Source organism: Anolis carolinensis, chromosome 1 (genome assembly GCF_035594765.1).
Source record: "Anolis carolinensis isolate JA03-04 chromosome 1, rAnoCar3.1.pri, whole genome shotgun sequence".
In the NCBI taxonomy this organism is placed as follows: Eukaryota; Metazoa; Chordata; class Lepidosauria; order Squamata; family Dactyloidae; genus Anolis; species Anolis carolinensis.
In genome coordinates, this window is record NC_085841.1 from 310111333 (window position 1) to 310125655 (window position 14323).

Here is a 14323-nt window from a genome sequence, read left to right on the forward strand (position 1 = left end):
AAAATCATGCTTATTTGTATATCTAACTTTAAAGTAAAAATTGATGTACATTGGTGCCAATGCAAAGTATTACAATACTATTTGGGAATGAGAACCTGAGGATAACTATTTTGGGAGTTTAACATTAATGAGTGGTGAAACAGAGTCTTATTTCCAAGCCCCATATTATTATAATATAAAATAATTCATATGGTTAATAAACAAACAAAAATGCTTCACTGTTTCAGAAGCAATTGGGCCTTTTACTGCCTTTGATCTATACTATGGGTAATATTTTGAATTTACCTTTTAAAATAAAAGACTGATTTTAAGGGGCTATTTCCTATATTGGGTGGGATATTCAAAAAAGGGGCTGGCCTGTGAGCACAGTGAACCTTTGCATGTTTTTGGGTTAGAGTTTACAAACAATATTCAGAATGTAAGAGTATCAGAATTGCAGGGGGCGTCCATTTACAGTACAGATGAGTCTGAAGAAAGCATAAGGTAAGATTTAATATTTTTCTAATGATACTCTTTATTCATTATTCATCCATCTTTGATCCTTTCCCCATCTCTTCCTACCACATATTATTTTGTTCACATGGAAGCAACCTATTACTTAAATTTTAATATGAAATTCTTGCCAGTTCAGTCTTCGGCATAATAAAATCGGTCATGTTAAACTTGCTATTTTCTAAAGAGCTGAAATTAAGACAAATTTTGATCATGGCTTTTACTATAGAATAAATTTAGGAGAAAATCCAGGAATTTAATGTTACTCTTATTCAAACAACAATAATCTGTAAGTATCAACCCCTTCAGTGTATACACTTTTCTGTAAATCTATATGAAATTTGAGGTAAGTTGGGCCTTTGAAAGTTTACATAGCATACTGTAATCGTCCTTATTAGATGGATTTATCCTATACAAGGACACTTCATTTAGAAATTAGATTTGTCACATCTTGTACACCTTCGCCTCTGTCTCCTCATAATGGCTGTTTTCTCCCGTTCTTGACCATCTTTTTCTTTTGTGAGCTCAATGTATCTAATGCCATCATGACCATATTTCTTTTTTAGTAACTGTTTATCATGGTGGTTGGATATATTGATCTCTTGTCTATTAGTTTTATTGTTGTGATATTGTTTTTTGGTTCTCTGGTCCATGAGTGAAATCCAGAAGACTATCAGAGAGGTAAGCTTGCTTTTCAAGTTGTCTTGAATTCTTTGTTAAAAGAGAGAAATATATGCACACATTTATTGTTCCAGCTTATAATTTCATTAGAAGTACATGGTGCCAATGGGGCCGATTCTACTGTCTTCCTCTATTTAAACTGCAAAGAAAATGTTTATGGTGTGATCCTGCCTCACACTGGTATAGTATCCCCAATAAAGAATAATAGTGCTCTGTTACCTTGTTCTTATGATACAGGCCAGAATAGGAGGCATATGTAATTCTCTCATATCTCCGTTCACCTCCACTATTTAGTTTAGCAATCCAAGCAGATTGTATTCATTCACCATTTGGCAAAAGTGAGATGGATGGGGGATATAAGAGAGGAATTCCATCCTCCCATTATCTGAAATGCCCTGATTGTGCCGATTGCGCATATATACAAAAACAGAAGATGCGTGATAAGTGTTCTGTTATGCTCTTTGTAAATCCTTCCTTACACCACATTTTCGCATGGAAGGATCATACCCATAATGTTTTGGCATCCATCAGGCTCACACATGGCTTATGTTTTTTTTTTCCTTTTGGTTTACTTGTGAACCATGTACTTGCTCTTCCTCCCAGAAATATAGCTTGTAGGCAAGGTTAATCCAGTGTTGGCGGTCCATGTCCTAGCACAGCATCTGTAAGTTAACACACACCAATTGCTTCCAGGAATGGATTTATCTATCATTTTAGTGCAATTTTTATTTTTCTGTTTACTTCATGGGAGTTTTGGAAATAGGCATGTATTTTTCAATAAAAGAATGCAATTCTGTAGAAAAAAATTAAAAACATATTGAACAATATCTTAGTCTTTCTGTGATTGCCAACCTTTTCCTAATTGAGGTTCCCATTGTCTAGAATATACTTTAGGAATGTATTCAAAATAAAGTTGGATTACTATGATTGTTTCAGTCATATACTCTATTATGTAGTTGGATGTTGCTTTATCTCTTATCCTTACATAGAATGAATTTGGTTTGACTGCAGCATGTGGTAATCACCTGTTTTGACCTGGTCAGTATCCTACTAAATTGTCTATAAGAGCAGGATTAACTGTTAAAAATTCATCCTGTTTCTGTTCAGGCTATTCTGTCTTACTGTATTCAGAATTGCTTGTGAACTACTATAGGCAATGCGATATCCAACTACTATTATATATGAGATAAGCACTGCCTTTTTAACCTAGAGTGAAGATTGCTGATCTATGTTAGACATATGCTTTTGCACGAAATGTACCTTGTGGTTGCAGAACTGTTTTCATTCTTATGAATTGAAAGCAAACTATTTAATTAAAATGTGAAATTGTAGGTGATTTTGGTATGCTCACTACCAACCTTGGGTGTTCTGTGTGGTGGGGGAGGTGGGCCCCCAAATATTGCTACCGATTAACTATGATAAACATCTTGGTTTGTAGAAATTGGAGGAGGAGAAAGGCAAAAAGGAGAAAGAGAGACAAGAAATTGAAAAAGAACGTCGTGAAAGAGAAAGGGAACGGGAGCGTGAAAGAGAGAGAAGGGAGCGTGAAAGAGAGAGAGAGAGGGAGCGTGAAAGAGAGAAGGAGAAGGAACGGGAGCGCGAACGAGAACGGGATAGAGATCGGGACCGCACTAAAGACAGAGACCGGGACAGGGAAAGAGATCGCGACAGAGACCGCGAAAGAAGCTCGGACCGCAACAAGGATCGGAGCAGATCTAGGTAAATAATACTGTGTTATGGATCCTTTTAAATAACATTGCTAATATTGAATTTTGAAGGGAAATAGTTCCAGAACAGTATCCATGTTCCCAAACAACAGTGTTTAATAAAGCAAGAGGCTCTTTGTTAAATAATAGCATATTTTTTCAATTGTAAGACACACTCTAATTTCAGTATCACTGCCACCACAAAAATACATAAGGTAAGATAAAGTGTGTGTTAGAATTGAATAAATACAGCAATTTGTCTACAGAAATGCTGCCTTGTCCCTCAGGCCCCTTCCTAAAGTTTGGTTGACAGCAGGGAAAGAACCATTCTCAGCATGGGGTTGTTGTATGTCTTTCGGGCTGTGTGGCCATGTTCCAGAAGCATTCTCTCCTGACGTTTCGCCCACATCTATGGCAGGCATCCTCAGAGGTTGTGAGGTATGGAGAAAACTAAGCAAAGAGGTTAATATAATTTATAATATATTAACCTCTTTGCTTAGTTTTCTCCATACCTCACAACCTCTGAGGATGCCTGCCATAGATGTGGGCGAAACGTCAGGAGAGAATGCTTCTGGAACATGGCCACACAGCCCGAAAGACATACAACAACCCTGTGATCCCGGCCATGAAAGCCTTCGACAACACATTCTCAGCATGGCAAGGAGGTTTAACCCCTACATGGCAACCGAATCCTATTCAAGTTACAACTGCATGTTAGAGTGGTAACTGTTAATTGTTAAACTGTACCCTTGTTCAAAAGATTGTTTGCCTGATAATTGTTCATAAGCAATGGCTGTTGGAATTTTTCCTTATTTGCAGTTACCTTTAAATCACTTTTTGTCAATCTTATGATGAATGGCTCTTCAGTTATCTTGCAGAATTAAACTTTCTTGTCCATGGTGTTAGATGTTGAAAACTCCATAAATTAATCACTTGGTATTATGTTTGTTCACAGGGAGAAAAGCAGAGACAGAGAGAGGGAACGGGAAAGAGAGCGAGAGAGGGAACGAGAGAGAGAGCGGGAACGAGAGCGGGAAAGAGAAAGAGAGCGGGAAAGGGAACGTGAAAAGGACAAGAAAAGGGATAGAGAAGAAGATGAAGAAGATGCATATGAGCGTCGTAAACTGGAAAGGAAACTACGTGAAAAAGAAGCCGCTTATCAAGAGGTATCTAGGGAAGTCACTCCTGATCCATGGGTTTTGGTCCTAGTTCAAGTGAGAGATTTGCATGTGGTGGGTAGAGAATCTGATCTCCACTGGTGCTTCTTGCAGCTGCGGAGCACTGAACAGCAACTTCCCATCATGTGCTTTACTCTCTTGAGGGAAGCTGCTACAAGGAGAGCGTGTTGATAAATTTTGAGCAAAATATTGGTCCCAGAGGTTAGGATCCAACTCAGTTTCTAATTCCTGCAGATATTGTAGTTTATATTGTCATTGTGTGGTAGTATTCAGCAGTGGAGTTGTTTATCAGAACAAATTATTTGGCTGATAAATATGGATAATTTGCTATTCTGAAATGGACTACTTTTACTTCTCTGGTGAAATGGTGAAATAAGCAAATTGCTTTTTTTCAGCGCCTTAAAAACTGGGAGATTAGAGAACGAAAGAAAGCTAGAGAATATGAAAAAGAATCTGAGAGGGAAGAAGAAAGACGAAGAGAAATGGTAAGGGTTTCATCACTTTTCATTGACTGAACAGAATTAGCACTGTGGTATATTAGAATTGCAAATTATGCCTCCTGCATATGGCTCTTAAATTACAGTGTCGCAAAATAATAACATTTTGTGAAATGATTTAAAGCTCTGCTTTTGTGCAGAGGGGTATGTGATCATTTATTAGCCTGCTAACATTTGGCTCCCAGGGTGGCTTATAAAGGTGAATATGGGAACAAAAAGATCTGCATAAGTTGTTCCAAGTAGAATAGAAACATGACCTGCATATAAAAACACCAGGAGGTTTTATAGCTGCTCCAACATTCTTCAAGAGTAAAATGAAGTTCAGAATCCAACCATATAGGCATCCTAAAGACTGTAGCTTTACCAATATAACTATATTTTGTTATGCTTGTGACTTTCAAAGTGCCTGCAGTTTCCAGTAAACTATAGAGATAGGAATAAACAACTAATAGCTGCTTAAATATTAATAGGGGTTTTGTTGCTTTATCTCATTATACTTGTTATATTAGCACAGAGCATGATAGAATCGAATTTGTCTGCATTGTTATTTGAAGGCTTACTGTATTATACATCTAGCTTGTAACATTTGCTTTACTATCAGCATATTTCTGCTTCTGCAAAAGCTCAGTTAAAGCTCAGAACCAATTACTCCATGGTGACTTACAAAAAGTTTGTCCTAAACTGCTATTGCTATTTTTTTCTTAATGGGCCAGTACAATTGCCATAATTTTAAATATACAGTGTTCTGCATACATCATGGGTAGTCTGCAAATGCACCATATGTAGTTCCCCTTGCTCCTGTTACATTAATCTATATGGTGGTAGTGGCAAAGAACCCTACCTTTTGGGTGTATTTGTATTTTACATCAAGGCATGAAGGGAACATATGCATATTCCCCACTCATCTTTATGTCAAGCAGAAATGTCCTACATAGCCACCACAGTGCCAGACTACTGAAATTTATTGGCACATTTTGGCCACTTGCAGGTTCAAGGAGCTGTGATTGTGTTTTTTTAATTGCCCAATTTTGTATATTTATATAGAACAGCCATGGGCAATCTTCAGTTCTCCAGGTATTTTGGACTTCATCTCCCACAATTCCTAGCAGCCTGTAAGGTGGCTGGAATTTCTGGGAGTTGAAGTCCAAAATACCTGGTAGGCCAGAGAGTTTGCCCATGCCTGGTATAGAACATAAACTCTATAAAATCTGGGACATCAGCTTTTAAGAAGTGCACTAACCATGTGAACTAACTTTAAAGAGTATTGCTGGTAGCTTGAAACAGTCCTTCCTAAGAAGGTGCAAGTGTTGCCCAGGTAAAATACACAAACAGTTTTTTGACACCTAGATGTGGCAATTTGAAAGATTTAGATGTTGGGGAGGTGGGTGTATTTGGTGGACTTCGATTGCTTTTATGTCAGGGTGATTAACTCCAAAAATTCTGCTTGAAATAAGCAGACTTACTTGAAAGGCATTGTTAAATGTATTAAACTTTCTTAGGCATAACATCATCTAGCAGCTGTTAGGAGCCCCTCCCACTACCTTCAACTGATGTTCTGCTGGCCACTGAGTGGGAGGGAGGGAAGCAGCCAGATAGACACAGCTACATCGTGTCTCATTCATTACATCTGATTTACCTTATGTAGATTATAAGATGCTCTGAATGCCTTTGTGGCTGAAGAGCAGGGTAAAAATTATCTGAATTAAGAAAATTGTGTTTAACACTCATAGGCAAAAGAAGCAAAACGTCTAAAAGAATTTCTGGAAGATTATGATGACGACCGAGATGATCCAAAATACTACAGGTATGTTTATTGTGCTGTACCAGATGGGTTTGTTAAGTTCTTCTATTTATCCATTGGAACTCTTGCCACAAAGTGCAGTGAGGAGTGCTGCCAGCCTTAATAGATGTAGAAGGGTAGGACCATCAGTATCTACTAATCCAAAAACTACAGTATATACTTTTTCCAGTATAAGAAGCAGTAGATTTTCTTGGATGAGTTCCTGTGAAATAAGAGTGTGAGGGTCAAATGACAGTTACATAGGCTTCCGATACTGAATAGTCACTGTGCAGACAGAATGCTGGCCTGATTCAGCACTGAGCTTACATCGTTGTGATCTGAATTGGTGGGGGATTATGAGACAACCAATGTTAAGCAGAATTGATTAACACTCAGTATCTAGGGTTCTGGCCTTCCCCTCCACCCATCTTCAACAAATGCCTTGAGCACCAATAAAAGCACTTCGCCCATCATGCTATCAGGGTGAGGTGTCTGTGGCAGTTTTTACATTTAAAATGTCGTCTTTCTGCCAGAGTTCTTGAAATTACACATAATTTCTAAACAAAGGGATTCTGAGGCCAATGAATATTGTGCTAAGGCTGTGCCAGTAATTTCTGGTAGCTTTTAAGAATGTGTTGTTATTTAGATTTGGAACCCATTCTCCAGATGCACTAATAGTTTTCAATTTTTTGTTAAATGTGCTGTAAAATATCGAATAATAACAGCAGTTCTGTAAAGGCAGTGTCCACATAACTTTGTGTCAAGAAAGATAGCAAAGTGGAAAACAGGCATCCCTCGTTGAAGAGAGTACTCCAAAGTGTTGCTGTTGAAAAGGCTGTCTCCCCAGTGATCATCTGGTCAATGCAGCAGTAGGTCTTTTCTTTCCAGTTACAATATAAAACCTGAAACTTTGTAGTTTAAATTCTGAATGTATGGATTATGCTATGCTTATCTTTTTATGTTTATTCTAAAGAAAACAAAACTTTGTGTTGCAAGAACTTGTAATTTATAAAGTAAATGCCTGTTATAGGGGAAGTGCTTTGCAGAAACGATTGCGAGACAGAGAGAAAGAAATGGAAGCAGATGAACGGGACAGGAAAAGAGAAAAGGAAGAACTAGAAGAAATACGACAACGTCTTCTTGCAGAAGGGCACCCAGATCCAGATGCCGAGTTGCAAAGAGTAAGAAACAAACAGCTTTTCTGGCACACAAAAAAAACCCATGAATTGGCATTATTGTAATGTATACTATCTCATGTAATTGAGAATTGGTAAGCTAGAGAATTGTAACAAGACTTGCAGATTGACATGTTCATCCTCATATCAATATGGTCAGTATTGGTTGACAGTTCACTTTTGGGAAAACATGAGAGAGGGCCTTCTCCAGGATGGCCACATGCTGTGGAATATTCTACCCTTCAAGACCCAATAGGTCCAAAGGCTATTGTTTCAGCGTGAAGTCACAGTATGGTTTTTATTAAAGTCTTTGGGCCTGATTTGTGTATATGCTATTATATATTGTAAAGTCTTTGAGCCAGTTTGTGTATATGCTATTGTTAGTACTCAGCTTTAAATGGTCTGGTTTTGACCTGAGAAATGATTTAATATATTTTCTCTCTTTCAACATTAATTTAATTATTTATTGATATAAATTGATTTTATTTTAAGCGGCTCAGAGATCTTTTGATATGGAGTAAAATATAAATATTTAAATTAATAAATGTTTGTTTTCATAACTCTCTATAAACATTAGTATTGCTAATTTAGATCATTTCTCACAAATCAAAAAAATTTTTTTAATGGACTTGTTATCTATTGATGATGGAATACCCAGACTTGTTTTGTATGTTTTAATTTCTAATAATGAAGACCGTACATAGAGACTTGAAGTGTTGGTGATATTTGCTTAATTTGATTCTACTCTCCCATCTTTAAATTCATTTCTCTTGTTTTAAGATGGAACAAGAGGCCGAAAGACGTCGACAGCCGCAAACCAAACAGGAGCCAGAATCTGAGGAAGAGGAGGAGGAAAAGCAAGAGAAAGAAGAGAAAAGAGAAGAACCTGAAGAAGAGGAGGAAGAGCCAGAACAAAAACCCTGCCTTAAACCAACATTACGACCCATCAGTTCTGCACCATCTGTTTCATCTGCAAGTGGCAATGCAACTCCCAACACTCCTGGGGATGAATCTCCATGTGGTATCATCATCCCACATGAAAATTCTCCTGATCAGCAACAGCCAGAGGAATATAGGCCTAAAATAGGGCTAAGCCTCAAACTTGGCAAGTTTATTTTCTTTCCACTTTTTTAAAAGGCGGATAGATAGGACTGTGCTCTTAACATTTATCACAGTTAACTTGGAAATTAATTCCTTACTTCAGACTTTCTGAATAAAAATATCAAATTTGATTACAGATACATTTCAATTTTCAAAGTAGATGTTTTTGAACATTACATTTTCAACATAAATCATAGTACCGAAGGCAAAAATATGTGTAAGAATAAGAATAGGTTCCAGCAGCCACAAAAAAAGTAGTTCAACATGTTTCAGCAAAATTTTCATTTGAAACTAATAATGTCCACGTGTTACAAAACAATCATATTACGTTAGCTTTGTACAAGTAAAAAAAAGTCAATCTTTTTGAGACCACTTGAATGCACTTTTGAAAATGCATCCAGGATTTGTGCTTTCTCCACTTTTTAATTTTCTTTGGTTGAACATACAGGTCTGTGCTGTTTTAAACATGCTTAAGGGTATGTGGAGGGGCAGGCTAGTCTCCTTTTTTCTGTTTTGTTGTTCATGCATGCTCAGTAAGGGATTCAGGAGGCAGATGCTTTTTACCTAGCCTGTTCTAGACAAGTGCACACAATTACGGTATAGAATTGACTAGAGAATAATTCCATTCAGTCCCAGTAAAAGCTTTATTGCATGGATTACTTCAGACACACTGCTGCAACCTGACACTGAAAGTTCGCTTGCCTAGCCGCCTTTCATTATTCATCCAATGCTGATGTTAAAAATTTGCAGCTAGATTGAGGACCAGGAGAAAAGAGGGGTTGCACAAGCAAAACAAAAAAACAAAAACAAAATAGCTTCGTCAAGGGCTTTGTTAATGGAAGTATGGCTGGATTCTCCCCTGAGGGAACAGTGAAGGGGAGTCAGTCAGACTAGGCTAAATCCAATTGTTAATCCCATCCTAGAATAGACTCATTGAGCCTGTGGGAACTTGGTAAGTGAATATTTATTAAACATTTGATTCAGTAGGTTCTGTTGGAAGTAACAGTTGGATTTTAATCTTAATCCTAGCTGCTCTATTCTGTAGTTGATGTCTTATATCAGTGCTTCCCAAACTCTGCTCCACCAAGTGTTTTGGACTTTATTTTCCAGAAATCCCAGCCATTTTACCAGCTTTTAGGAATTGTGGCAGCCAAAGTCCGAAACATCTGGAGGAGCAGAGTTTGAGAAACACTGTCTTAGATTATTCATAAGATTTTGTTTTCAATTGTGGAGGTTTTACCTTTAACTTGGGATAATTCCTAAAGGGGAATTAACATTTTCATATTTTAGAACATTTTTTTTTGTTCCTATAGGTGCATGCAATAGTCCTAACCAGCCAAATGCTGTGAAAAGAAAGAAACTCACTGTAGACAGTGTCTTTAATAAATTTGAAGATGAAGATAGCGATGACATGCCACGTAAAAGGAAACTAGTGCCTTTGGATTATGGTGATGAAGACAAAGGCTCTTCCAAAGGCAGTGTCAACACCGAAGAGAAGCGGAAACACATTAAGAGTCTAATTGAGAAGATCCCCACTGCCAAACCAGAGCTGTTTGCTTATCCTCTTGACTGGTCTATTGTGGATTCAGTGCGTATATTTATTTTAAAATCTTGAATGTAATTTATAGAACTTTTATTACAGCAAGTTCTCAGACATCCAGTTCTTGACCATTACCCCAACACATTTTCTAGAGGACTTCACCAACCCTCCACATAAGATTTCACCAATGTGCCACTACTGTAAGGAATCAAGGCCTTCTATTACATCTTAAGTCATTTTGACAACAGAGTAGGAGGTTACTGTTCTTATTCAGTTTAAAAGTCATCTATCTCTTTGCTGTGAGTTCATTGTTTCAGGTGGGATAGAAAGCCACATATAACAGGAGTGGGAGGAACAAACACTTCCCAACTTGAACATTCCTCACCATTGATCGTTGTGCTTAGGGCTACTTGGAGTTACGATCATATGGAAGAGGACTGCATTATTCCCTACCATAATAGATTGGGGTGATATGCGAAGGTTTATGCACCTGTTTTGAATCCTGGCTTTTGTTTCTGGAGGAGGACTAAGAATTAGCTCTATTTTGGTTACTGAAGCCTTTTCTATAACATGCCGGTACTTGTTCTGTATTGTATACTACAATAACCTAAGTGTTGGTTTTTTTTAAAAGAAACAAAAGAAGTTTTAAAATCAATTAATGCTGAAGTGGCATGTTACTGCTTATGGTAGAGAAAAGATAACAGTTTTGTGTTTGCTTGGATGTAAATATCATGTAAGTGCAGTATTCCTCCATATAACTGTACAACCTTAAACATTTCCCTTCCAGTTAAACACTAGAACAAATTAGCTTAAGAAATAATGAAAGTATACTCCTGTACTAGTTAAAGCCTGAGGTAATCTTCGGTTTATTTCCCTGATATAAGGTCTTTGAAGTGTGTAGTTCTAATGTTAAGTACAGGCAGTTCCTGAGTTACGAACATCTGATTTAGGTACGATTCCTTGTTATGAATGGGCCTCTTCCTGCCAGGAAATCTTAGTACTGAGCCAAAGCGTGCCTGTATCTCTCCATCTTTTCTTTTTCCTATGTTTCTGTCTCTCCAAACCCCTCTCCTTTTTATTTTGTGTCTGACACCACTTTAATTATCATGGCTCAATGCTATGTAATCATGGGATTTGTCATTTGGTGAAGCAGCAGCATTCTTTGGCAGAGAAGGCAAAAGGTTCCATAGCAATGAGCTAGGACACTTAAAGTAGTATCAAGTTGCATTCATTCTACAGAATAGAAGATGCACCCCAAGGAAGCTGAGATGGGATAAACAGGAGAGGCTCCTTGAAGGAAGGGTTACCTATTTCTCTGTTTTCCTTTCTATTGCTGAAAGTGTTCGTGTTCTAACACCTTTTTAAACAAGGAATTCTAAGCACATGGTACACTTTTTGCTGCTCCCCTCACATCCCAACCAGCGGCGTCCGCCGGGCCTGTTTTGACTTACATACAAATTCAACTTAAGAATGAACCTACAGAACCTATCCTGTATGTAACCCAGAGACTGCCTGTAATGTTGACAGATGGTACCTGGAATGAAAACAATGTATGGTGCAAGTACAAAAAGATGTGATTACCTACAATAATACTGCTTTCTGTTCTAGACATTAATGGAACGTCGAATTAGACCTTGGATCAACAAAAAAATAATAGAATATATTGGTGAAGAAGAAGCAACACTAGTCGACTTTGTTTGTTCAAAGGTTTGCTCTTTTATAAATACAATTTGGTTGATCTGTCCCAATAATTATGTTAAAGTATTTGCAATGATTGTTGGTTGCTATGTCTATTATCTGTAAGTGTGTGGCATTTTCTATGCATTCAAATTTTTAACTGATATCATAAGATCAGAATATTGATGTTGGACGTGAGTCTCACATAAGTAATCTATCTTGGAAACTGACATGATAGAAAATAATGTGAGAACCTTTTGTTGAGTGACATTCTAAGCCACAGGTAGTAGCATTCCTCAGTAATTCAACTCTTGAAAAATAACTTTGGTTTACAGTGGAGAACCAGAGAAGTGGAATTGGGACAGAAATGTAGAGATTAGATAGCTGTTTTATTTGCTGGAGAATTCTTAGGAAAGCATGAAATGAGATGCAGTTCAAATTTTATTAGAATTTCTTTTTAGGTTTAACTATTATAAATCCACTAAATCATGTAATAAATTGTTTTCACAATCATTCAGGTGCTCTGTTCTGAGTTTCTGTACCTCTCTTTCTTTTTCAGGTTATGGCTCATAGCTCACCACAGAGCATCCTGGACGATGTCGCTATGGTAAGTAAAGGAAAGAGACCCAGAATTTCCAACTATTGTAAATTTAGAATTTGCTGTCTGGAAAGCAAAATCAGTGCTTCCACCAATTCATGGCAAACAAATGTTTCCTCCAGCTGTTAATATACCTTTCTGTTTCCTGCAGGTGCTAGATGAAGAAGCAGAAGTTTTTATAGTGAAAATGTGGAGATTATTGATATATGAAACAGAAGCCAAAAAAATTGGTCTTGTGAAATAAAGGTTCTTTTTTGTTTTTAGGGCTCCATTTCAATTTTTTTGTTTCACATCACTGAAGAACTTTGAAGTTTCTTTGTCTTCAGAAATATTTGTGAGACCTGTATTTTTTAAATGTAGAAAATGTGAATTTTTTTCATCCTCTGTTACACTGAGGCGCCCCCCTTGCCCGACTTCTAAGCTTCCTTGGTTGTAATTATTTGAATCCTGCATTGGTGTTTTTTTTTTTCATTCACCATGTAATGTTACAGGAATTGTTTATAAATTGCAGCTGCTGTATACAGTCTGATACTCATCTCCTAACTGATCCTGTAAATATTTTTAAAAGATCCATGTAAGGAAACATCTGCACTTACTACATACAAAAATAGTTGTTTTTATGTAAATGCATCCTTCTTTCTTTGCCCTCCATTTTTTAAAAATAATAAACTTCAAAATATAAAAGATGGATGGGAGTCATTTTGCTGACACTCAGTCTTTATGTGCATGGATGTGAACTTATTCCTTTGTTGGATTCCATAACATTTCTTCTAGACAAACAAGTACAAAACATGGTGGACTTGTATCAACTCAAGACATCCTTACAAAGCTGTTGTTTTTTCCTGTTCATTATGAGGCGTTTTGTTCAGTTAAAAGTTATGACACAAATTTACATTTTAAAAAAATCAAGGATTGCAAGTACACATATTTATTTGATTTTGGCCTTTGTAGTAATTCAACATCTTAAATATTTAAAAGAAAAATTGCTTGGGATATTTATGAAAAGGTTTTAAGATGTAACTTGAGCACAACAGTTTACATTGTAAAATTATGTTTTTAAACAATGCAGACGTGTTTTTTAAATGTAAGCCATCAAGTCAGATGTGACTTTTTTTTGTACTGTAAACCATATGTCAGATTGCTAGGGTGCAGTATTTCCTGCCCTTTACTCTGTATGGTTTTTATACATAAGCTGATGTGGTATAAATAACAATGTACTGTAAAATGCATTTAAAAAAAAACTCACACAAATGAAAAGATTGCTATGGACATTCTTGATGGCAGGATGAATAGTTTCCAGGAAGCAACCATGTTCTCCATTTTTAAAAATGTGTTCTTATATCTACCTGAAGAAATATAAGCTGACCTATGTAGAAGGCATTTGTGAGCTAGAGTTACTGAATTATTACATAATAGGACAGTATCTCAGAGGGAAAACATGTTCTTAATAAATGGGATCATATAAAAGGTCTTACCATGTAAATATTTCAGATATTAAAAATGTATATATTTGATCTGAACTTCGTACCTATCTCTAAAGGTTATGTTATCACTTCTATTTCATTTCATGAAATAATAACTATAGATGACTGGTTGTGAAATTGCAATAGTTTGAATTCTCACTATTTTGATAGACTTAATTTAATTTCAACATGTTAGTGGGTTTAATTTTCTAATTTTAAGATATACAATAATTCAGGCACAATACAAAATAAGAAGGGGAAATGTTTCTATGAAATATATTCCAAAAAAGCAATCCTTTATATGAATTTATTTTCAAACAAATGTGTGGGGTTTTGTGCAGCTGAGTTACATTAATTATCGGTATATCTCACATAATTTTTTGAAAAGTCTAGTGGTAAAAGTTCTTTCTTTCAATAAATCAGAAGATTCTGGCA

At 36.5% G+C, this 14323-nt stretch overlaps 1 protein-coding gene across 5 annotated transcripts in view; it reads left to right on the forward strand.

Annotated features, from left to right (window-relative positions):
• The window catches only part of rbm25 (RNA binding motif protein 25), a 33111-nt gene extending 19998 nt beyond the window's left edge, over nt 1–13113 (forward strand). For all 5 annotated transcript variants that reach the window (XM_003214523.4, XM_062968094.1, XM_008103914.3 and 2 more), the window contains 10 exons: nt 2612–2892; nt 3835–4045; nt 4453–4542; nt 6285–6358; nt 7365–7515; nt 8290–8614; nt 9924–10198; nt 11759–11857; nt 12387–12434; nt 12577–13113. In XM_003214523.4, the coding sequence (XP_003214571.1) occupies nt 2612–2892; nt 3835–4045; nt 4453–4542; nt 6285–6358; nt 7365–7515; nt 8290–8614; nt 9924–10198; nt 11759–11857; nt 12387–12434; nt 12577–12669 (1647 nt within the window). In that variant the 3' untranslated portion in view covers nt 12670–13113. The remainder of the gene's footprint in view (nt 1–2611; nt 2893–3834; nt 4046–4452; nt 4543–6284; nt 6359–7364; nt 7516–8289; nt 8615–9923; nt 10199–11758; nt 11858–12386; nt 12435–12576) is intronic.
• Nucleotides 13114–14323: the final 1210 nt, after the last annotated feature.